Source organism: Ovis aries, chromosome 21 (genome assembly GCF_016772045.2).
Source record: "Ovis aries strain OAR_USU_Benz2616 breed Rambouillet chromosome 21, ARS-UI_Ramb_v3.0, whole genome shotgun sequence".
Classification (NCBI taxonomy): domain Eukaryota; kingdom Metazoa; phylum Chordata; class Mammalia; order Artiodactyla; family Bovidae; genus Ovis; species Ovis aries.
The window spans coordinates 21977954-22003161 of NC_056074.1; the positions used below are offsets into that span (position 1 = coordinate 21977954).

Sequence of the window (25208 nt, forward strand, 5' to 3'; positions counted from 1 at the left end):
TATTTTCTTTTTACACATCACTGGATTCAATTTGCTACTATTTTGTTGAGGATTTATTTATGAGGGACATTGGTCTGTAGTTTAATTTTCTTGTACCATCTTTGTCTAATTTTTGCTTAGGCTAATAAACAAATGAAAAGATGCTCAACATCACTTATTATTAGAGAAATGCAAATCAAAACCACAATGAAGTATCATCTCACACCAGTCAGAATGGCCATCATCAAAAAGTCTACAAATAACAAATGCTGGAGAAGGTGTGGAGAAAAGGGAACCTTGTTACACTGTTGGTGGCAATGCAAACTGATACAACCACTATGGAGAACAGTACGAAGATTCCTTAAAAAACTAGGAATAACACTACCATATGACCCAGCAATCCCATTTCTGGGCATATACTCTAAGGAAACCAGAACTGAAAAAGACACATGTACCTGAATGTTCAATGCAGCACTATTAGCCATCCATCAGCAGATGAATGGGTAAGTAAGTTGTGGTATATATACACAATGGAATATTACCCAGCCTTTATAAAGGAATGCATTTGAGTCAGTTCTAACAAGGTGGATGAACCTAGAGCCTATTATACAGAGAGAAGTCAGTCAGAAAGAGAAAGACAAATACTGCATATTAACGCATATATACGGAATCTAGAAAGATGGTACCAATGATCCTACATAAATGGCAGCAAAGGAGACCCAGATGTAAAGAAGAGACTATTGGAGTCAGTGGGAAAAGGAGAAGGTGGGATGATTTGAGAGAATAGCATTCAAACATATACATTGTCATATGTAAAATAGATAACCAGTGCGAGTTTGATGCATGAAGCAGGGTACCCGAAACTGGTGCTCTGTGACAACCCAGAGGGATAGGGTAGGGAGGGAGGCAGGATGGGGTTCAGGATGGAGGGAACACATGTATTACCTATGGCCAATTCATGCTGATACATGGAAAAAACCATCACAATACTATACAGTAATTATCCTCCAATTAAAATAAATTCTAAAAAAACAAAACAAAACAGTGTAGGAGTGGAGCAAGTAGACACATGGCCTTGTCTCAAATTTAGTCTTTCTTCATTCAGCGTGATGCTAGCGGTAGGCTGTATGGATGCCATCTGTCAGGATGAGGAAGCTCTCTTTTATTTCTAGTTTGCTATATTTGTCATGAATTGATATTACACTTGGTCAAACTTTTTTTTTCTGCATCCACTGATACGATCATGTAGCTTTTCTTGTTTAGACTGCTAGCATGGTGGACTACATTATATGATTTTAAAATACTGAATCAGCCTTGAATTCTTGAATAAAACCCATCTGGTCACAGTGTATTTTCTTTTTATGCATCATTGGATTTAATTTGCTACTATCTTGTTGAGGATTTATTAATGAGGGACATTGGTCTATAGTTTAATTTCTTATACTATCTTCATCTAATTTTTGATATCAAAGAAATACCGCCCTCACAAAATCAGTTCTTTTCTATTTTCTGGAAGAGACTGTGTAGAGTTGGTGTCATTTCTTTAAGTGGTTGGTTTCTTTCACTCAGGAATATGGGCTTAAGATTCCTCCATGTTTTTTCACAGGTTGATAGCTCATTTCTTTTTAGCACTGAATGAAATTTCATCTTCTAGATGTATGGACCATTTATATTTAATTATCAACATGTTCGATATTGATACAGAGGTCCCTAGAGCTCTTTTTTCTGACTAGCTTCTATCCCAATACTCTGCCCCACAGCTTCTGGCTTCTATTTATCAGCAATACCATCAGAGGCTAATGATTAGTTGAGTAAAAAAAAAATTCTTGTAACTGAGAATGACTATTTTTTCCTTTCTTTGAAATTTTGTTTCCACAAACTTTCCTCAGGTTGTACTCTTTCAGGGGAGCCTATTGGACTTACTATTTAAATGTAAGTACACACAATGGCAATAAAAGAAATACGGAATGTAGATGGTGCCCCAGGGCAACATTAGAATCATGTATCTTCTTCACAGTATTCTGAGAAATCAATTACTCAAAGGATTACTGTGTAAAGAATAGTTAGGACTTCAAAATTTCACTAGATATAAATAATATTGTGTTGCAATTAGGTAGGAGAAAACTCAAAGGCTATCTTAAATCTCTCTCAAGATTAAAACATGAAAGAATTAGTGTTGCCTTTAGAATTCTAGTAGTAAGACAACAAACGGTTACAGCGAGGGAAAAAGCAGTATTTTCAATTTTCCCAAAGTTAATCCAAATAGCAGAGTAAAAAAAAGCAAAGAAACATAAATGAAGATGTCTTTGCTTCATGTCAGTTTTGCTGTGCTATAGCTTTCCAGAGAAAGAGAAAATGACACCATCAAAGTTTTATTTCCATAGCATTACAACCTCAAAGTGAAAGAATGACAACACAGCGCTGCTTTACTCTGATGGTGTTTATTTGCATCTACTAAATTCCTTTATGCTTCAATAGTGAAATCAAAACTATATTACAATTTTATGAAATATTTTAAACATGGAGAATGATATAATAACCACTTGTTCAGTTTTGTCAAATCTTGACATTCTGCACAGTTCCTTCAGTTTTTCAAAGAAAAAGTTCATATATATGGCACTAAAGCCCCTTTCTGCAATCGTATTTCTATCCTCCTCTAGAGGTGACCATGTTGATGAATTCAGTGGTTATCATAAGTGTTGCTTCTTAATCTACTACGTGTGTGTATAGCCTGTTGTTTTACATGTTTTTAAAACTTCATGTAAATCAAACTCATATATTTTAGGAATCCTTCTGCAAATCTTTGCTCAATGTTGCTTTTAAGTGAAGTCACTCAGTCGTGTCCCACTCTTTGTGACCCCGTGGACTGTAGCCTACCAAGCTCCTCTGTCCATGGGATTCTCCAGGCAAGAACAGTGGAGTGGGTTGCCATTTCCTTCTCCAGGGGATCTTCCTGATCCAGGGATCGAACCCGGGTTTTCCACATTGCAGGCAGATGCTTTAACCTCTGAGCCACCAGAGACACACAAATAATCTGATGTTGAGTATCTCTACACTGAAGTTTGGTGTACATTCAGTTTTCCCACAGTCAAGAGGCTTTCAGTGAAGATGGGACAAGACATACATGTAACAAGCAGTTAAAAAAAAAGAAAGATTCCATAATCAAATTCTAACTTTTGGTGTTAAATGTGTAGAAATATAAGAACTATAGGTGCTCATGTAAGTGAACAATCAGTGAGATGTAAAACAAAGGAATGCAGCATCGGATCAGCCTTTAAACACTATGCAAGATCTGAGGAGCTGGACCCAGTGGAAAGCATTCTAAACAAATAGATTTTGAATATAATAACTACTGAATGACAGTCTTTTTAAATTTACACTTTACTTCTATTGGTGATATTTCTGTTTAGTCACTTGGGAAATTAAAATATTTTCTTTTAGTTATAGTTTCAACTTAGTATATACTAGTTAATGCTTAACAAAAAATTTTCTGAATTACTGTGTAGTACTCAACATAAGAGCTACACAATGGCATTGTAACTGGCAGACATCAGATTCAAATAAAAGTTTTCTTTAACTTACTTATGTAATGAAATGATATGCTACCTAAACTTTATGTACATGGTAAACTCTTAAGAACTACTTACCTTAGTATGCTATATTGCTTCAAATACAGCGGGCACAGAAAAAGCGGTTGTAGAATGGATGAATACTGTTCATTTCAGAATGAGTAAGACACCCACCCCTCTTTCTTTCTTACCTGCTTTAACTGAAAATGGCTTTTCCAATAGAAATATTGTTTGTTTCCAGTGTGTTTTGGTGCTCAGTGGGCCCGTAGAAAACACAACCTGCATTGGCAGAGTTCAAAAATGTCTGATGAAGTACAAGACTTTTAATATCACGGTACATTAATTTACTACATCAAATACAAGCTCCAACTACTCACAAAAGCAAAATGCTTATGATCAAATACCTTGGGGCACGAAAATAAAATACTTGCCTAGTTATGAGATAGTTACCTTGTTGTGGCAATTCTTCTCAAAATATATATCGAAGTAGCCAGCAATTGCCTGTTTTTTAAAAAGAAGTAATATAAATAATTATTAAGCTAATCATGTAACAATTGATTTCATGGTCTTTTAAGTCACGGCAAGTAAGAAACCATTTCAAAGATTAGACATTCTTAAACAAATGGCAGGTCACTATTTTCTCTAGAAAAAAAGATGTTAAAAATAAAGTAATGTAACTTGGCTTTCCCCCATATAAACAAGATAATAAGGGTAACAAGGCTAATCAGATACTCAATATGTGTTCAATTAGAGAAATAACAGTGCTGGACCACTGAAAAGTGAGAATCTACATGGAGCGAGGCTCATCCAGCCCCTTACTCATCCAGACTCTCCCACTGAGATGCTGCCATGTGAGTCTCATACAGCCACAGCAGTGTGAGACAGCCCAGGAGAGACCAGTAGAACTAGTACTGAACTAGACTAGCAGAACAGTCAAGACTATAGAAACACAGACAAATAAATCTATGTGATTTTGACATCAAACCACTAAGTTTTGGAGTGGTTTGCTACACAGAAATAAATAACTGACACATACTCTTTTGTACAAACCAGTTCATTTCATTTCTTCTGATTTAATTCATCCAATTTTAAAGCAAAGTAGTATGATTATGTTTGTGATGAGATAAATGAAATTTTTAAATATTATATATTTTGTTTCTGAAAATAAAAATTACACCATTCAAATAAAACTTATGTTTTAGGTATATACTCCCAAAGAAGAAATCTGATGTAACTCTTAAGGTTCACTATAATTGCATAAAAGGCTGCTAGAAGAAATTAATATGTTCAATCAAATATAAATTTTAATTTCTTTTTGTGTAAAATTTAAATGATACCATTCCTTTTTCTTTTACTAGTGGGACAGGCTTGACTCAACCTATTTTAAAACTGGCATTAAATAAAGCTTATAAAGTGTAAAAGTTAGAAACTGATTATCAAAAAGTCATATGAAACTAATTTGTGTACTTTCCTGCTTTTGTTAAAAACGTGGAGTTTTACTGATTCCACAGGGTTAATGCAGATTGAGCCCAAACCAAATTCAGTATTTAACCTTTAGGTTCATTATGCTTCAGATACCAAGAGAGAATCAAAATACTATTTATAATTCTGTCAAACAGAAAAAACCATGTAAGTCTCAGACCAATTCTTAAACTGCGTTCCTGCAGGAGAGAACTCAAAAACAGAACAGCACGCTCTCAAAGAACAGAAATGAGGTTTGAACCACTGCCTGCTGAGACACTGCTGACAGAACTTATGTTCTGACTTTCACTGGACTGACTGCCTGTTAACACCAAACATCAACATGGTCCAGATTAAGTCAGCAAAGAGTCCACAATATCCAGGATACAATGCAATACTACTCAGCATACAAAGTCCAGGAAAATGGAACCAACTGTCAAGAGGAAACAGTCAACAGATGTCAGTGCTGAGATGACCCAGATGCTGAATTATCAGACAAAGACGTAGAGCAGAAGCTATAACTATGCTGGTATGAGTTAACAGCAAAGCCACAACAGAGACACACTGAAATAAATCAAAGAGAAATTCTCAGTGGAGAAACAGAAATGACAAAAAGGGAACCTAAAGGGAATTTCAGAACTGAAAAACACAATTAACTGAAACAAAAAACTTCCTAGGCTGAGTTGCAGAATGGAGAAGACACAGGGGAAAAAGTCAGTGAATTTGAAGTGAAACCAATTGAAAGGAACCAATTTTAAAAAACAAGGGGAAAAGACTGAAATAAAATGCCCAGAGACTAGGGGACCTACGGAGCTAACAGACACCTGACTGGAGGTCTAGACTGAAGAGAAAAATATGATAGAACAGGAAAAAAAAAAAAAAAAAACCCAACACAATTCTATATCCGGAAAAATATCCTTTAGATAATGAAGGATAAAAATATTTCCAAGTGAAGGAAAATTAAAGAATCTATTGACAACAGGCTTTTTAGAAGATATTTTAAAGGAAGTTCTTTAGGCTGACAGGCAATTATACTGGAAGGAAACCTGAAATATCAAAAATAAGAAAACAACAGAAATGATAAATAGTTGGATAACTATAAAACACTATGTTCCTCCTCTGAATTTCTTTGATACCTATGATTATTTAAGGCAAAAAATTGTGACATCATCTGGTGGGGTTTTCAATGTAAGCACACATAAGCACAAAACTCAGTGCAGGGGCTAGAGGGTAGGAGGAAGAATGAAATCTAAACCATAAATAATGTCTATAAAGTCTGCAAATAAAGAAGGCTCTTCAAGCAGCATACACAAGGCAGAACCTTAATATAAGAAAATGTTTAATTTTAGTATCAAAACTAAAAGATAGAGATGAGAGAATATTTGCCATACATATAACAAATGGTCACTGTTCTTTGTACACTCAGTTCAGTTGCTCAGTCGTGTTCAACTCTTGGCGACCTCATGAATTGCCGCACTCCAGGCCTCCCTGTCCATCACCAACTCCCAGAGTTCACCCAAACTCTTGTCCATCGAGTCCGTGATGCCATCCAGCCATCTCATCCTCTGTCGTCCCCTTCTCCTCCTGCCCCCAATCCCTCCCAGCATCAGTCTTTTCCAATGAGTCAGCTCCCTAAGCTACTACAAATTAGGAAAACAGCAATGCATCAAAAGAAGCTAACAAAAGACAAAGCAAGAGAATTACAAAAGAAAAACAAATGATTAATAGACATATTAAAAAAAAGTTTCACCTACTTAGAAAAAAATAAGTAAATTAAGACAACTGGATACAATTTTCTTTGATTGTGTTTTTTAAATGACATTATTCACAGTTGGTGGAGAAAGCAGCATTCATGCTGGGAAAATAAAATGAAATAACTTTTCTACGGAAAATAACTAATACATATTAACAAGAAATCAGATGCAAAATAGCACACATGATATGACTCAATTTATATACAGAAATCCAAAAATAGCAAACTTAATTCATAGTGTTACAAGTCAGAAGAGGAGTTATCCTTGCAACAAGGATAGAAACTGGAAGGGGTTAGAGTTTCTAGTAATATTCTGTTTCGTAAGTTGAATGCTGGGTATATACACCTGAGGGAAAAATCACTTTGTGTAATTCTGTTAAACTATACTTATGACTTGTGTACTTTTCTGTTTTCGTTCACTCAACTAAGATTTTTTACAATGTAATACTGGTTGATCCAGTAATTCAAAACTTCCAAAAAGTTATTCTAAGGAAATTATTAAGTATGCTTGCAAAGATTTAACTATGTCAGTTTTAGCCCAAATTTTCAACAACAGGTAATCAGTTAATAAATCACAAAATCTACAAATAATAGAATACTATTTGGCCATCAAAAGTAAACCTACAGATAAGTATTTACTGATTTGGAAAAAGAGTTGTGGTATACTATTAAGAGAAAAGAATAATATGTATTTATTTGGGGCACTTATTCTGTGTTACACAAATGTGAATATATAACTATCTGGAAAGATTTGACCAAGCTATTGAAAGTAATAGATAGATTTGGAATATCGATATTCTTCATGTTTATCTATCCATTTCTCACAAATATGGAGAACTGTGGTAAGTTATTTTTAATAGGACTTGAGCTAAATAATCCATAGCATTGCATGGAGAGGCATTCAATTCAGCTGTTATCTGATTATTTCCCTTAGTGACTCTCAAAAAAATCTGTCCTCTTTGTACCCCAAAGGCTAGGGCAGTGTCTAACATGTAAAAGGAACTAAACTGATTTAAAGAATGACAAGTTTTACCCAGCTAGTAATTCTAGAAAAATAACATTTTCCAGGGCTTCCCTGGTGACTGAGATGGTAAAGAATCTGCTTGCAATGCAGGAGACCGGGGGTTGATCCCTGGGTCAGGAAGATCCCCTATGAAAGGGAATGGCCACCCACTCCAGTATTCTTGCCTGGAGAATTCCATGGATAGAGGAGCCTGGTGGGCTACAGTCCACAGATCACAAAGAGTCAGGTATGACTGAACGACTAACACACACATTTTCCAATGAGGAGAGTAGCAAAAGTGAAAGTTTAGTCACTCAGTCATGTCCGAAACTTTGCGACCCCATGAACTGTAGACTGACAGGCTCCTCCGTCCATGGGATTTTCCAGGCAAGAGTACTGGAGTGGGTTGCCATTGCATTCTCCAGAGGATCTTCCTGACCCAGGGATCGAACCCAGGTCTTCCACATCGTAGGCAGACACTTTACCGTCTGAGCCACCAGGGAAGTCCCTAAAGTTGCAAGTAGAGAAGAAAAGCTGCAAATGGGAAAGTAACAGCAATAGAAATTACTGAAACCCTCTCTATATGTATATATATTTTATTATAAAATCACTAAAAAATGATAAATTTTATTTGTATTGGTTTGTATTAATTTTTATTGAAGAATAGTTGCTTTACAATGCTATATTTGTTTCTGCTATACAGCAAACTGAAACAGTTACATGTATACATATATCCCCTCTTTTTGGATTTCCATCTCATTTAGGTCTCCACAGAGCACTGAGTAGAGCTCCCTCTGCTATGTAGTACGTTCTTATTAGGTACCTATTTTATACATAGTGTATATACGGGGATGGGCTTTCCAGGTGGCTTAGTGATAAAGAATCTGCCTGCCAGTGCAGGAGATGCAGGTTCAATCCCTGGGATGGGAAGATTCCCCTGGAGTAGGAAATGGCAATTCACACCACTATTCTTGTCTAGATAATTCCATGGACAGAGAAGTCTGTCGGGCTGCAAAGAGTCGGACATGACTGAACAACTGAGCAAGCACACAGTGTATATATTAAAACATTATGAAGACTTCTAAAAATTTTAATAAGTGGGTTCTAGAGGGAGAGGGTTACTTTATAATTATTCTTCAAGTTATACATATGTTGTATCCTCTATGTTACCAAAAATGGAAGTGAAGAAATAAAAACTTCAGTGACCTAATAAAACCTTTCGTGAAAACAACAAATTTGGGCTGAAAAGCAGCTGTTACAACGTTATCAGAAAATGCGACCAGAGTTTGAAATATATAAACTATATGAAGAGAAAGACCTATTTAACTCTGGTTTAAAAAAAAAAACTAAAAACAGGCTGGTAATGTTAATATAACAGAACATTACAGAACTATAATCATGGAGTATAGGTTTTAATGAACACAAGAGGCTGATACACAAGTTTACAAACAGTTAAAAAATAAAAAAGATCTGAGAATATAAAGGCATTTTAGAATTGTCTTTCAATCCCTAAATATAATTTCTATGAAATTTAGTTCTCAAAAAAGAAACTAACCTTCCCGCAGATACCCAAAAATACAGTGAAAGAAATACTGGGTAGTTTAGCATAACCAAAAAACAAATAGTTTATAAACCCAAAGACAAACAAATAAAATAAGAAAGAAAAATAGAAGACATATCTATATCATAGTTCCCTGTGAAGGACATTATAGGATCTCCAACTCTTCATGCAGATCTACCTTCCTAATGATGTTTGCTTAAGGGTAGTGTTAAGATCAGTTCCACGGCAAACATTAAGCAGAAGCATGAGAAGTCAGGAAAAAATTCACCTGGGATTTAAAATCACATGCACATAATGTACTCATCAGAGAACTAAATGGTATTTACCCTCTAATACAAGCAACGCCTAGAATGACACTTTAAGGAAAGAGCTTTTTCTTCTTTTTAATAAAGTGATCCTTGATAATTAAAATAGAGATTAGGAAAAAAGGAAAAAATCCTTAAACTTGAAACATCATATAAACTAGCTGAACTATGATCACTGTTTTTATTTCTGCAAAGATGTTATAAACAGTCAAATATGTCAGATGATTTGGGGACAAAACTATTCATTTCACTGCAGAATATAAACATGCAAATATTTTTCAATTACAGTTTAACCTCCTTGTTACCATCACTTTGACACGATATCTCTAGGTGTTTTAAATGTTAATTTCAATGAACTCTGTGGAAGTCATTCAAACACAAGAACAAACAACCAGCACAGGAAATTGAAAATGATGCCGAACAGGTAATGGCAATAAATAACTGGAGCACATCTTGACATGTGCTTTAAAAAGGTCAGATAGATTGGAAGACCTGGCCACAGAATGAATTTCCCTTTTGTTCCATATATATCTCTAATTAGGGGCAAGGGGAATGCTAAGGAGAGAAATAAGCTTTGAAATTAAGTATCTATAGGAGCTAGGTTAGTTTGCAAAGGCAAGGTCACAATGAAATAAATAAAATTCACTGCCTTATACCACAGGCAGAAAAATACAGGTATAAAGTCACTAAGACTGAGAGAAAGTTAATGGTAATTAAGAACAACAGTAACGACATGAACAGAATGAAAGGAAAATATATGCATACAGTAAATTTCTGGGATAGTTTGATCATGCTTATAATTTGGTGAGAATCTTCCATAATTACTCTGAAGTACATAGGAAAATAATACTGACATGTAGCTTTATTGTGCATCTTAAATATTCCAAAGTATTACAAGAGAGTTTCAGAATGAGCTATTTGTTTCTGCTTTGTGGATTTCACAAATCATCTCATGTGTACATTGAACCATTTAAAAAATCTGTTTTAAGCTACATTTTGTTTTTTCATCCCATACATACAAAGTAGGATATGATACATGCTCATTTGAAGAACAATGACATGGAATAAAAATGAATTGCTTTCTCATGTATTTTAGTGTGACGAGTATTTCTTTAGAGAGGACATATCTTGTGTGTATATAACAGGATGGCAGCCAATGAAGTGAGATCAGGCTAGACCTTATGAGGAAGAAGGAAATTAAAAATTATCATTATCACTATCACCTGCAGGGAGTAATTTATCATTTCTGTTCTTCATTGGTATCATGTTCCAGCAGCGTGTGGTTACAGCAGATACAATTAGGCAGCTGGCCACAGAAATAGGAGGATAATGTGCTTTTGATGGAGTTTATCCAAGCATGGAGATAGAGTGCTTGTAATCCATGCAGCAGAATCACTATAACAAAAATACAGTTCATTTTTTGTTGGAGTATTTCTTTCAAAATCTTAACATGGAATTCAAACACTAACTGATGATGAGTCTGAAGCAAGTAAAGCAAGAGTAAGAAGATAATGCGTAAAAAAGATTATACATTTTAAACTTACATCACTGTCTATAAACCAATCAGATGAAAATACAAATACAGGCCATAAAAAGCTGCTGCATAAAGAGCATGAACTCTGCTGGTGATAACTGGTATTTAAGAAGACATAACCAAGAAAATGAAAACTACATACTACATTATTCTCCCAATATTAACTATAGCTTAAATTATAGGCTCTTCCCTCTTCAATTAATTTTCGATTTCATCCCAGGAGGAAATTTGCATCTTTTCTTTCTTTCATGATTCCTCTAGGGAACAATACACATTAAGTGCCATGTACTTCTCAAGGGGTATCACCAAACTGAGTATCGTTTAGAAATAATCAAGCAATATGGAAAGCATCTAAACAGACAATAGGTCTAAGAATATTTTAAAAGGTACTTTTACTAAAAAAATTCAACATAAATCATTTTTGATCTACTAAAATATTCCCAAAGTACAACTGAAATTCCTTTAAAATTTACCAAGATTGCTCCCTTGTAGTTTACCTACAAAACTACCTACAAAGGCAGTTTTACAGAGCAGAAGGGATCACTGCTTCAGAGACTAAAACATAGGTACTTGAATTCTGACATTTCATAAATCAATAGCTTATATGGCCTTACTCAACACTTCTTCCTAGCTAGAAACACAAGATACTATTAATTTATACAGTCAATGATGTAACTAACCTAACAATATATAAGGTGTGTCATATGTTGATTTGATACACTTACATACCGCAAAACGATTACCACCAGAGCATTAACTAAACCTCCATCATGCCACATGATTATCACTTTTCTTTTTTGCAGTGAGAACATTTAAAATCTACTTTTCATACTCTTCAACTATATAATATAGCATCGTTAACTACGGTATAATCACCTTGATGTACAATGGAGCCCCAGAACTTACTCAACTTCTAACTAGAAGTCTGTACTCTTAACCAACATTTCCCCATTTTTCCCAGTCCTCCACCCACTGGTAACCACCACTCTGTTCTGTTTCGGAATCTGGCCTTTTCATTTAGGTTCTAAGTATAAGAGATATCAAACAGTTATTTGTTTCCTTCTGACTTTTTTCACTTAGCCTAATACCCTCAAGATCCATCCATGCTGTGGTAAATGGCAAGATTTCCTTCTTTTTACAGTGGAATACTCCTCCACTGCATGTGTGTGTATATATAGTGTGCACATGTGCGTATATATAATCTTGTATCTTCTTTATCTAGTCCATTGTACACACCTTGGATGTTTCTATATCTTGACTATTGTGAATGATCAAGACCCTGTTTTCACTTCCTCTGGACATATACCCAGAAGCAGGGTTGCTGGGTCAAATGGCGGTTCTATTTTTAATTTTCTGAGGAACCTCTGCACTGTTTCCTATAGTGGTTGTACCTACTTACATTTCCACTAAAAGTGTACAGAGTTCCCTTTTCTGTATGTCCTTGCCAAGACTTATCTCTCCAATTTCTAAGCGCAAATTCATTTTCCCTATTACATGCTTCACCAATATCATATAGTCTTTTGTGCCTAGCTAATTTTATTATTGTTTTTGACATTCACTTATATGACTGCATATTACCTAAATAGTTATCTGGCTCTAAGACATTTTTGACTATACAATTTATGTATCCAGTCTACTGTTGACAAGTATTAAGTGCCATCTTTATGAACATTCTTTTATGAATGTATCTTGGTGAACTTAAGTACTCAGTGCTGTTGGGTACATACCTAGGAGTGGAACTACTGCTATATGTACATATACCACTTCTGTTCACTTTCATTGCTTCCTGTATTTCTGGACTTCCATCTAGGATCACTTTTTGTTTGCTTTTATTATCTTCATTAATCAGTTTCCTGGGGCAAATTCTTTTTTGTTCACCTGAAATACCTATTTCAGCTCCATTCTTCATTTTTTAAGTTTATTTTTGGTTGTGCTGGGTTTCACTGCTGCATGTGAGCTTCCCCCAGCTGCAGTGAGTGGGGGCTATTCTTTGTTGCAGTGCACAGGCTTCTCACGGAGGCGGCTTCCCTTGTTGCGAAGCACAGGCTCTAGGGGTGCAGGCTTCAGTAGTTGTGTGTGGCACATGGGCTCAGCTGCTCCGTGGCATGTGGGATCTTCCCAGACCAGGGATAGAACCCATGTCTCCTGCACTGGCAGGTGGGTTCCAATCCACTGTTCCACCAGGGAAGCTCTCAGCTTCATTCTTAAAAGTTATTTTCAGTTCAGTTCAGTTCACTCACTTAGTCGTGTCTGACTGTGACCCCATGGACTGCAGCACACCAGGCTTCCCTATCCATCACCAACTCCCATAGCTTCCTCAAACTCATGTCTATCAAGTCATGATGCCATCCAACCATCTCATCCCCTTCTCCGCCTGCTTTCAATCTTTCCCAGCAGCAGGGTCTTTTCCAGTGAGTCCGTTCTTTGCATCAGGTGGCCAAAGTATTGGAGCTTCAGCTTCAGCATCAGTCCTTCCAATGAATATTCAGGACTGATTTCCTTTAGGATTGATTAGTTGGATCTCCTTGCTGTTCAAGGGACTCAAGAGTCTTCTCCAACACCACAGTTCAAAAGTATCACTCTTGGAGCTCAGCTTTCTTTATAGTCCAACTCTCACATTCACACACGACTACTGGAAACATCACAGCTTTGACTAGACGGACCTTTGTTGGCAAAGTTATTTTAGTTGGGTAAAATTCAGGGTTGGCAGTTATTTTCTTTCAGCACAGTGAGGATGTCATCACTGAATTACCTTCTATCTTCCAATTCTATTGTTCCTGCTGAGAAATCCTCTATTTATTGTTCTTTTGAAGATAATTTCAATGTTCTTCTTACAGCCCCACTGAGGCTTTTAAGATGTTCTCTTTGATTTTAGTAGAATGTATCTAGGGATATTCTAGGGAAAGTCTTCTCCCTTTTTAAATTGAAATACAATTCACATTCCATAAAAATTTCCCCATTTAAGTAAACTGTATAATTCAGTTTTTAAAAACTGAGTTGTACAATCACCACCACAATCTAATTTTACATTTTTATCAACCCCAAAGAAACCTTGCATCCATACTGCTCCTTTTATCCTCGGTTCTCAGATTTGCCTAGTATGAACATGTCAGATGAGTGGAATCATAGAACTGGAACATCATATAAATGGAATCCTCTCTCAGCAGGCCTTTTTCACTTAGCATTTTCACTCATTATTTCAGGGTTCATACATTTTGCAGCATGTATCAGGATTTCACTGTTTTCTATTCATTATATGAATATTGAATATTGAATATTTCTATTCAATATTTCATTATATGGCTATACCATGTTTTGTTTATTCATTCTTCAGGTGATGGACATCTGGACTGCTTCCCTTTGTTAGCTGTTAAAAGTAGTGCTGCTATGTACATTCATGAACAAGTATCTGTATGGATGTATGTTTTCATTTCTTAGGGGCATGTATCTAAAAATGGAAGGATTTTTAAAATCATTCCTATTCAAGATATGCTATATTTCTTAAATTGTAGCTCATTGTCTTTCATCTGTTTTGGGAAATTCTCAGCCATTAGCTCTTCAAACAGTTTGAAAATTCTTACCTCTTTTTCCCTTTGGGACCCCCATTTAAACATACAGGAGACTGTTTCTTGTTTCTTCTGTATCTCTTGCCCTTCCCAATGCTGCATTCTGACATCCCTGTGTGTTGTTCTGGATATTTCCTTCTGACATAAAATCTAGTTCAATAATCCTCTCTACACTAGTGATTTAATATTTGCCACTAAACTCATCTTTAGTTGTTTAGAATATCTGTTCAGTTCTTTTTCAAATCTGTTATATTATTTCTTAAATATTCTCAACTCTTTTGTTCAAAATTTTCCATTTTTGTTCTTGAACTTAGTAAGCATAGTTAAAGTCCATATCTGATCTACCTACCATCTGGAGCTGTATTTAAAAAAACACATGTGTACTGATTTGGCTGCACAGTCTCAGTTGTGGCCTGTAGGATCTTTGTTGTGGTGTGACTGCTAGTTGCAGCATGTGGAATCCTAGTGCCCTGAACAGGGATCAAACCCGGGATCCCTCATCGGGAGTGCAAACTCTCGGCCACTGGACCACCAGGAAGTCCCTGGAGCTCTATTTTTATTGCCTGTGTTACCTGGTTCCTGATTATGCTGTCTTGTGTTCTTGTGCAACTGATTACTTTTGATTATGTTCTGACCATTATATATGAAAAACTAGAGAAATCATTCCAGATGTATAAAAACGCCCTTCTGGAAAGAATCTTTTTTCCTGCAAGGAACATGAGGGTGCTGGCAAAAACCAAGGTCATCTTAATCTAATAATGGGGTTTGAGAATTTTTTGGGCCACACAGATGATATGAAGTCGGCCTGAAGCCCTTCCAAGGGCTCATTTACTTCTGTTATTCTCTATTCTTGGGTGCAATCTTTCTGGATTCCAGGGCAAAGCACTGGGGAACTTTTAAATGGCTCCATTTTTGTATTTCTGCCCATGTGAGGCTATCAAAAGGGTTATACAAGTCCGTTAGCTGCTTCCTCTGAAATGGTAAATGCCTACAGGGCAAAAGCAGTCCCAAATGCCAGTCTTGTTTCTTAGGATTTCCTTCTGAGTCTTGGCTTGGTAATGCTTCATTGATTTATCTTTCTGGTACTTTCAAACAGACAGTATTTAGTTTTTTTCCAGCTTTTGAAGTTGGTCTCAGTAAAAGGGTTACTCCATTTCACATAGTCTGCTGTTACAGGAGGCAGATTCATCACTGGACTGTTTTTGGTTTTTTTCCTATCTAAGGTCCGTCATCCTCTAAACTAGCTCCTTCTCACGTGTTGTGTCTCAGTTTAAATGTTACTTTCCCTGAGCAGCCTTCCCTAATTCCGCAGAGATTATAACACACTCATTAAATGTTCCTGTGTTTTCTGTAACAATATTCATTATATTCATAATGCTTCTGTTCGACTGAAAATCCCAACAGGCCCTTTAGGGCAATCTCTCTGCATCTGTGCTTACGTTCCTATATTCACTGCCTAGGCACAATGACCGGGTGTTCAATCTAAACATTTAGTGAAAACAACCGTACAGTTACAAGGGCATGAAATAGCCTGGGATGTTCAGGGACCACAGGAAATTAATAAAGATTTGTTAATTGAGAGAACAATTAAAGAACGAAATCATATAATATGCTCCACTCCTATCAACCTTCAGGAAAAGGAAACTATGATGCTTTACTTCTCTTATCATTTCTTACTTTTTATTCAAAATTGGAATTTGATGTCAACTGCTCTAGAGGAATATTTCTTGATGTCTGTACTAACAAATAATCACTCCCCACTAATTTAGTGCAAACTGTATTATGAAGGCTTTTTGGAAGAAAGTCATGCCTAAGGTAAAACCTTAAATATGAGTGAGTAAGAGTTTGCCAGGTCAAGGGTACCTTTTACATATGCCTGTATCATTAAAACTCTATTACAGGGAATTCCCTGGTGGTCCAGTGGCTAAGACTCTGAGCGCCCAGTGCAGGGGGCCCAGGTTCGATCCCTGGTCAGGGAGCTAGATCCCACATGCTACAACTAAGACCCAGAGCAGCCAAATAAATAAATAAAAATTTAAAAAAAAAAAAAAAAAAAAAAAACTCTATTACAGAGCACCATAGTACAATTATCTGTTTATATGCTGACCTCTCCTACTAAGTGAAGGTCTCTGGCGTCAGCGACTATATTTTCTGTTGCCCTCACGATGCCTAATACAGCATAGAATCCAATACATGCCTGAATAAAAAGTCATCGTGAAAAGGTGTGTGTGTGCTTGCCTGCTTGCCATTTAAGAACTCTTGCAGCCACTGCTTCTTGAGCTTTCTATCTCTTGCTTCCTCACGTCATCAGTTTCTCATGGCTCAATGTCAATGGTTACTGTTTCATTATTATTCCACCTTTCATGCTGCTTTCCAATATTCCATACAAGATATAAGAACTATATGGCCCATTACTTATTCTTTAAATGGCAAAAAATACTATCAATGGTAAGAAAACATTAAATTTAAAAGTTTAAGAACAAAATAGTAGATAAACTGAATTTAAAAAATCAATGCAGAACAAAAAAAAATTAGTTTTCTGACTGCTACAGAGGTTTAAAATCGAAAACTATTAAAACTCATTTTTGTGGCTAGGAGATCAAGCTCTACAAGATATTTCTTGTTTTTACAAACCTTCAGAAGTATAAACTAAGAGATGGAATACTGAAAGAAATCCTGGCAGATAGGAAAGAAAAAGGCGGGGCAGGTAGAAGATGTGATATACTTTAATTTCCAAGAATGAACAGGGCTGTTTTTTCTCTCTTGAAATGTGAACTAAAAAGATGGCTATTACCTTTCCATCTGAGCCCTTCAAAAAAGCATCCAACATCTGAGGTGAGAACTAAAAATCTAGTTAGTAGACATTCAGTTTTTTTTTTTAATTGTGATCTTTGAATACTAAGTGAGACTAGCCCATCCCATATTCATGGGGTTGGATGCTGAATAAAAGGATGAGAAGCAGAGAAGAAAGAAATCAGATTTAAGGCTATGGTACAGTCTTCAGGGACAGCCAGGACTTATCACCTGTTAAAGGAAGGGGTCTGCTGTAATAGTTATGTCACTGCCTTAGTGATCTAGAGGGGAAAGCTGTGACTCTGAAAAACAGCAGGCATTAAAGAGTGATTTTGCTTTGAGAAGCACCTGGTTTGCATAAATGTGGCATTTTGAAAGAATGACTCATTTCTCTAATACATTAGGTATTCAGGGATATGAACAGCTTACAAAGTTTACTGCATATCTTTGGCTGTAAAGAAATTGGTACTGACAGACAAATCAGGACTTCCCAAGTGGCACCAGTGGTAAAGAACCCACTTGCAATGCAGGAGACATAATGAGATGTGGATTCGATGCCTGGGTGGGGAAGGGCCTGGGAGGAGGGCCTGGCAACCCATGCCAGTATTCTTGCCTGGAGAATTCCACAGACAGAGGAGCCTGGTGGGCAACAGTCCAATGGGTTGCAAAGAGTCGGACATAACTGGAGCAACTTAGCACACACGATAGACAAACCAGTGACACTTATTTAATCCTGATGGAGTAAGTAAGTTCAACCTATGAAATCACACTCCCCATAAACAAATGAATAAGCTAAAAATAAATAAACCCTTCTTTAAAAAGATAGGGAAGTGAATGGAAATATTAATCAGATCATTTTATGAGCATTTCTATGTGCCAGACATAGTGGTAAATGCTTTTATGCACCGCCTCATTTCACCCTCAAAATGACACCCAGGAGGTAATTATTGGTATTATAATCTCCTCTTTTCACATAAAAATGTCAAGGTCAGGTGAAGTTAAATGCCTCTTCTAAAGTCATGCTGGAAAAAAAAAAAATCATACTGGTAAACATGGCCCACTGGATTTAAAGTTTGAAGTTTTTAACTGTGGCACTATGTTACCATCGTCTAAACTTTCCTCTTTGATTTACATTATTTTTTAGAAAACTCTATTTTAAGACTGGTCCTTTTCTATCTAGTCTTCTAGAAAAGAGAAAGACTGACTTCAGTTCAGTTCAGTTCAGTCGCTCAGTTGGGTCTGACTCTTTGCGACCCCATGAATCGCAGCACACCAGGCCTCCCTGTCCATCACCATCTCCCAGAGTTCACTCAGACTCAGGTCCATCGAGTCTGTGATAACATCCAGCCATCTCATCCTCGGTCGTCCCCTTATCCTCCTGCCCACAATCCCTCCCAGTATCAGAGTCTTTTCCAATGAGTCAACTCTTCGCATCAGGTGGCCAAAGTACTGGAGCTTCAGCTTTAGCATCATTCCTTCCAAAGAAATCCCAGGGTTGATCTCCTTCAGAATGGACTGGTTGGATCTTCTTGCAGTCCAAGGGACACTCAAGAGTCTTCTCCAACACCACAGTTCAAAAGCATCAATTCTTTGGCGCTCAGCCTTCTTCACAGTCCAACTCTCACATCCATACATGACCACAGGAAAAACCATAGCCTTGACTAGACGGACCTTGGTCGGCAAAGTAATGTCTCTGCTTTTGAATATACTATCTAGGTCAGTCATAACTTTTCTTCCAAGGAGTAAGCGTCTTTTAATTTCATGGCTGCAGTCACCATCTGCAGTGATTCTGGAGCCCCCCAAAATAAAGTCTGACACTGTTTCCACTGTTTCCCCATCTTATTTCCCATGAAGTGATGGAACCGGATGCCATGATCTTCGTTTTCTGAATGTTGAGCTTTAAGCCAACTTTTTCACTCTCCTCTTTCACTTTCATCAAGAGGCTTTTTAGCTCCTCTTCACTTTCTGCCATAAAGGTGGTGTCATCTGCATATAAGGTAAATATTAAGTTCTGAGCCATCTGGTATATAGAACAAAAATTTATTTTTCCAATTCTTGACTCATCTTTCCACAAGAACTGATCTTTCCACATATATATACATATATATATATATATATATATGTCTGGAAACATTGGATGTTTTAGGATTTTTTGAAGACCTGGATGCCAATATTAATGATGGTTTCTGCCAGAACATAAGTCAAAGGGAATTTGAACTGAGAAAATTACTTAGAGGTCATTACTCCAGGGATAACTGCCTCAATCAGAGAGGAAAACACCTGGTCAAACTCATTTATTATCACAACATAACAATGCTAATTGGCAGCCTCTGAGATAAGTCTGGGGAGAACTCCCCTGACATCTCTAATCAAGAGTTCACTAATACTGATTATTTCATTTTTATGCTTATTGCTGTGCTGAAGACAATATTTTAGTCCTGCTTGAGTGTGATTATTTCTCTCATAAATTTATTCTGACCCTGGGCTGACTTCAAGCATGACCCTATACCTATCTAGAATTAAACTGTGATTGTAATGTAGCTTAAGATTTTAACGTTCCATTCTAGTTGTATTTCAGAACTGAGGTTAGAATCCTTCACTCAGTTTCAAGGTTCCTCATTTTGTGGATTTCTGTACTCTGTCTGCGTAGGTTAAATAATGGTTTAATATTGCAGATGATCCCTTCCACTGTTCTACTCAATGAACGTGAAAAGACTTTAATAGGATGCTTTGTCTCTTATTTGAAGGGATTCAAAGTTAATATGAAGTGTGAAAGATAACTTTTTTAAAATTAAGTTTTTATTAATGATATGTTTCCAAGGACAGAGAATGGAAGTAGGTAAGAAGGCAACTAAACATAGAGAATGGGTTTAAGAAATCTAGATTTTAAAAGGTTAAAACCCTCAGGGGTCCAGTTTCCTTCTGTGGCTGGGACGACTGAAAACTAAGAGAGGATTGAGTGGAAATGTCCAAAATTTTTTAGACAATGCATAGGGTACACCTGGATTTTAATCAAATATAAAAAAATGAGAACTAACTAGGATCCCTTCAAATAAGAGACAAAGCATCCTATTACAGTAGAGTCATATATTATATATTGGGTAAGTCACATAAGGAAAAATCTTAAGATAATCAAAATCACTCAGGAAAATCCCTTAAGGTTTTGCACTGGAAAGTGAAATATAAACCAATCTTCAGTATGTTCAAGACAACCAGTTCTCCTGGCAATGGCAAAAATCAACATTTCTTTGGCTGGAATCCAGATGAAGTAGATGGCTTTCAGGGTGTCATGCTGTATCAAAAATACAGTACTCCCCACTTACCTGAAATTTTTCTTTCTTTGGTTATCTGCTACCCAGGAAAGTACTGAATGAAAATTTCCAGAAAGCAACAGTAAGTTTTAAATTTCAAGACCTTCTGAGTAGTGCGACAAAACTTCACGCTTTCTTGCTCCATTTTGCTCAGGCTGACAATCATCCTTCTGTCCACAGTATCACTGCTGTTTACACTACCTACTCATTAATCACTTTAATAGACAACTCAGGATTGTTGAGTAAACCTTACTGTACTTAGTAATAGCCCTGAAGTGCAAGAGTATGATGCAGATAGTTTGAACATTCCCTTATTATGTCTAGTTATAAATTAAAGTTTACCACAGGTATGTATATGTAAGAAAAAACACAGTGTATATAAAAAGTATGGTACGATCCTTGATTTTAGGCGTATCTTAGAATGTGTCCTCTGAGCATGACGGTGACTACTGCAAATACCTTGAGAGACAAGAATCACGTGCAATCCAGCAAGATATTCATACTACTGATAAACTTGCAAACTGAACATAACTGAAGAAAGAACATATGTATTTCCCACCTCAGGCTCATTCTAGGGCACATATTCATTAAGTAAAATGGAGGGTAGTATCATCTGCACTAATTAGACCATTATTTCTCTCATGGACTCTCTTTCTTCTATTTGAATAGTTAATTTGGATTAAGTTCTATTTGACATGATGCTACTCCATTGGATTTGATTATTAAAAAGAAAAAAGAGGAAAAAAAAAAACCTTCTAGAGCCTATTAACCTTGAGAAGTACCACAGGTTAGAAAATACATCCAGTTCAAGAGCAATTTGTGTAATGTTTTTTATTGCTTTTGCTTCCACTATCACATATCATATCTGGATGGAATATGTCACAAGTCTGACTTGACAGAACCAACCATGGAGTGAGTGAGTAAGTGAGTGAATTCGCTCAGTTGTGTCTGACTCTCTGCGACCCCACGGAATAGTTAATTTGGATTAAGTTCTATTTGCACATGATGCTACTCCATTGGATTTGATTATTAAAAAGAAAAAAGAGAAAAAAAAAATTCTAGAGCCTATTAACCTTGAGAAGTACCACAGGTTAGAAAATGCATCCTAGTTCAAGAGCAATTGGTGTAATTTTATAATTGCTATTGCTTCCACTATCATATATCATATCTGGATGGAATATGTCACAAGTCTGACTTGATAGAACCGACCATGGAAGAGTGTCCTAATTTTCAACTGGAAATCACCACTTGGATATCTCAGAGGCATTTCAAATTCAACACACCAATAAATGAGCTTCTTATCCTTACCTCTAAACCTGTTCTTCTTCCAGGTTTCTTTGTCTCACAAAATAGTATTATAATTCTTCAAACAGTAAAAGAGAGAAACCACAGAGTCACCATTGTGACTTCCTTCCTTCATCCCCTCCTATCTATTCCATCCTCAAGTCTGGACATTTTACTTTCTAGGTAGCTCTCAAACACATCCGCTTTTCTCCATCTCCACTAAAGCTATCTTTATGTAAGTCTATTTCTTGTTTGAGGTACTGTGACAGCAGACCCATCAGTTCAGTTCAGTCACTCAGTCATGTCCACCTCTTTGCGGCCCCAGGGACTGCAGCATGCCAGGCTTCTCTGTCTATCACCAACTCTGAGAGCTTACACAAACTCATGTCCATCTTGTCAGTGATGCCATCCAACCATCCCATCCTGTCATCCCCTTCTCCTCCTGCCGTCAATCTTTCCCAGCAGCAGGGTCTTTTCCAATGAGTCCGTTCTTGACATCAGGTGGCCAAAGTATTGGAGCTTCAGCTTCAACATCAGTCCTTCCAACAAATATTCAGGACTGATTTCCTTTAGGATGGACTGGTTTGAACTCCTTGCAGTCCAACGGACTCTCAAGAGTCTTCTCCAACAAGACAGTTCAAAAGCATCAACTCTTTGGTGCTCAGTTTTCTTTATAGTCCAACTCTCACATCCACATATACCCTCTAGTCTCCTAACTGTTCTTCATATTCCATCCATGATCTTTTCAATGTGCCCTTCAGGTCACATTATTCTCTTTAACAAAAACCTCCATTATTTCCCACTGATTTAAGGAAAAGCGTAAACAGCACAGGTGCTAAATGACCTGGACAGCTTACCACTTTTCTTCAAAAGTAGTCTACATCTTCCAGCCACACTGGGCTTCTCTGAGCTCCTTTCGCTCACCAAGTTTCTGACCAAAGGGGGCCCTTTTGTGGTTTGTTCTTTATAAACTTTTTAACCGAAATATATACATGCAAAACTAGAGATGTTTCTTTCAGCTCAATGTAAGAATCATTTATTTTAGAATACAAGAATAAAATATACAACACACATCTAAAAGTGAGGAAATCACTGATAGAGCCCAGTGAACTAAAGACTGTTACCCAGATCAAGATGCAGGGCCTCTATTATTCCCCTTCCAATGATTAAGCTATTTCAAATCCTAAGAGATGATGCTGTTAAAGTGCTATACTCAATATGCCAGCAAATTTGGAAAACTCAGCAGTGGCCACAGGACTGGTAAAGGTCAGTTTTCAGTCCAATCCCAAAGAAAGGCAATGCCAAAGAATGTTCAAACTACCACACACTTGCACTCATCTCACATGCTAGCAGAGTAATGCTCAAAATCCTCCAAGCCAGGCTTCAACAGTACATGAACCAAAAACTGCCAGATGTTCAAGTTGGACTTAGAAAAGGCAGAGGAACTAAAGAACAAATTGCAAACATCTGGATCATAGAAAAAATAAGAGAATTCCAGAAAAATATCTACTTCTGCTTTATTGACTATGCCAAAGACTTTGTGTGGATCACAACAAACTCTGGAAAAGTCTTAAAGAGTTGGGAATACCAGACCACCTGACCTGCCTCCTGAGAAATCTGTATGCAGGTCAAGAAGCAACAGTTAGAACTAGACATGGAACAATGAACTGGTTCCAAATTGGGAAAGGAGTACGTCAAGGCTGTTTACTGTCACCCTGCTTATTTAACTTATATGCAGAGTACATCATGAGAAATGCTGGGCTGGAAGAAGCACAAGCTGGAATCAAGATTGCCGGGGAAAATATCAATAAGCTCAGATATGCAGATGACACCACCCTTATGGCAGAAAGTGAACAGGAACTAAAGGGCCTTTTGATGAAGGAGAAAGAAGAAGAGTGAAAAAGCTGGCTTAAAACTCAACATTCAAAAAACAAGTATCATGGCATCCAGTCCCATCACTTCATGGCAAATAGATAGGGAAAGAATGGAAACAGTGAAAGACTTTATTTTCTTGGACTCCAAAATCACTGCAGACAGTGACTGCAGCCATGAAATTAAAAAGTACTCGTTCCATGGAAGAAAAGCTATGCCAAACAGAGAAAGCCTATTAAAAGCAGAGATATTACTTTGCCAACAAAGGTCCATCTAGTCAAAGCTATGGTTTTTCCAGTAGTCATGTACATATGGGAGAGCTGTACCATAAAGCTGAGCGCTGAAGAACTGATGCTTTTGAATTGTGGCATTGGAGAAAACTCTTGGGAGTCCCTTGGACTGCTAGGAGATCAAAGGAGTCAATCCTAAAGGAAATAAATCATGAATATTCATTGGAAGGACTGATGCTGAAGCTGAAGCTCCAACACTCTGGCCACCTCATGCAAAGAACGGATTCATTGGAAAAGACCCTGCTGCTGGGAAAGCTTGATGGCAGGAGGAGAAGGGGATGACAGGGGATGGGATGGTTGGATGGCATCACCAACTTGACAGACATGAGTCTGAGCAAGCTACAGGAGTTGGTGATGGACAGGGAAGCCTGGTGTGCTGCAGTCCATGGGGTCACAAAGAGTCGGACATGACTGAGTGATTGAACTGAACTGAATCATTAAGTCCTCCCACAAAATGTAACCATTATTCTGATGTTTATCACTATACTAATCTAGCTTTTTATGAAAATTTAAAGACAAAAGCTTTTGTGTATTTGGCTTTCTCCCCTTCTTTTTCATGAATGTTCTATTCATGAAATTCATCCATATCACAGTGTACAGTCAAGATCACATTTTTCTCCCCACTGCTGTATATTACTTCATAAATATACTGCACCATTTATCCATTCTACTACTGATGAATGTCTCGCTTACTCCTAGTCTAGGTATCCAGAAACAATGCTGCAACAGAACTCTTGTACAGGTCTTTTTGGTGAACATATGAACACATCTCTAAGTGTGAAAACGTGAAGCACGTTACAAGCATGTGTTTAGCCTTGGTAGCTATAGCAGAGAGCTGAGTTTTGCAGAAACAGCGTAGGATAGCACCTTTGCCTCTGAGCACCTATCACCTATATACAACAGTGACCAATACTTGGCACATTTGCT

General features: G+C 37.0%; 1 protein-coding gene across 3 annotated transcripts in view; it reads right to left on the reverse strand.

The window, feature by feature from the left end:
• The window catches only part of PRMT3 (protein arginine methyltransferase 3), a 138455-nt gene that overhangs the window by 12937 nt on the left and 100310 nt on the right, over positions 1-25208 (reverse strand). For 2 of the 3 annotated variants that reach the window (XM_004019444.5, XM_012101765.4), the window contains 2 exons: positions 3999-4049; positions 3740-3827 (listed from right to left, as the gene is read on the reverse strand). In XM_004019444.5, coding sequence (XP_004019493.2) covers positions 3740-3827; positions 3999-4049 — 139 coding nt within the window. Of the gene's footprint in view, positions 1-3739; positions 3828-3998; positions 4050-8390; positions 19511-25208 lie in introns of those variants that run through there. The other variant, XM_060403971.1, reaches the window with a different exon arrangement.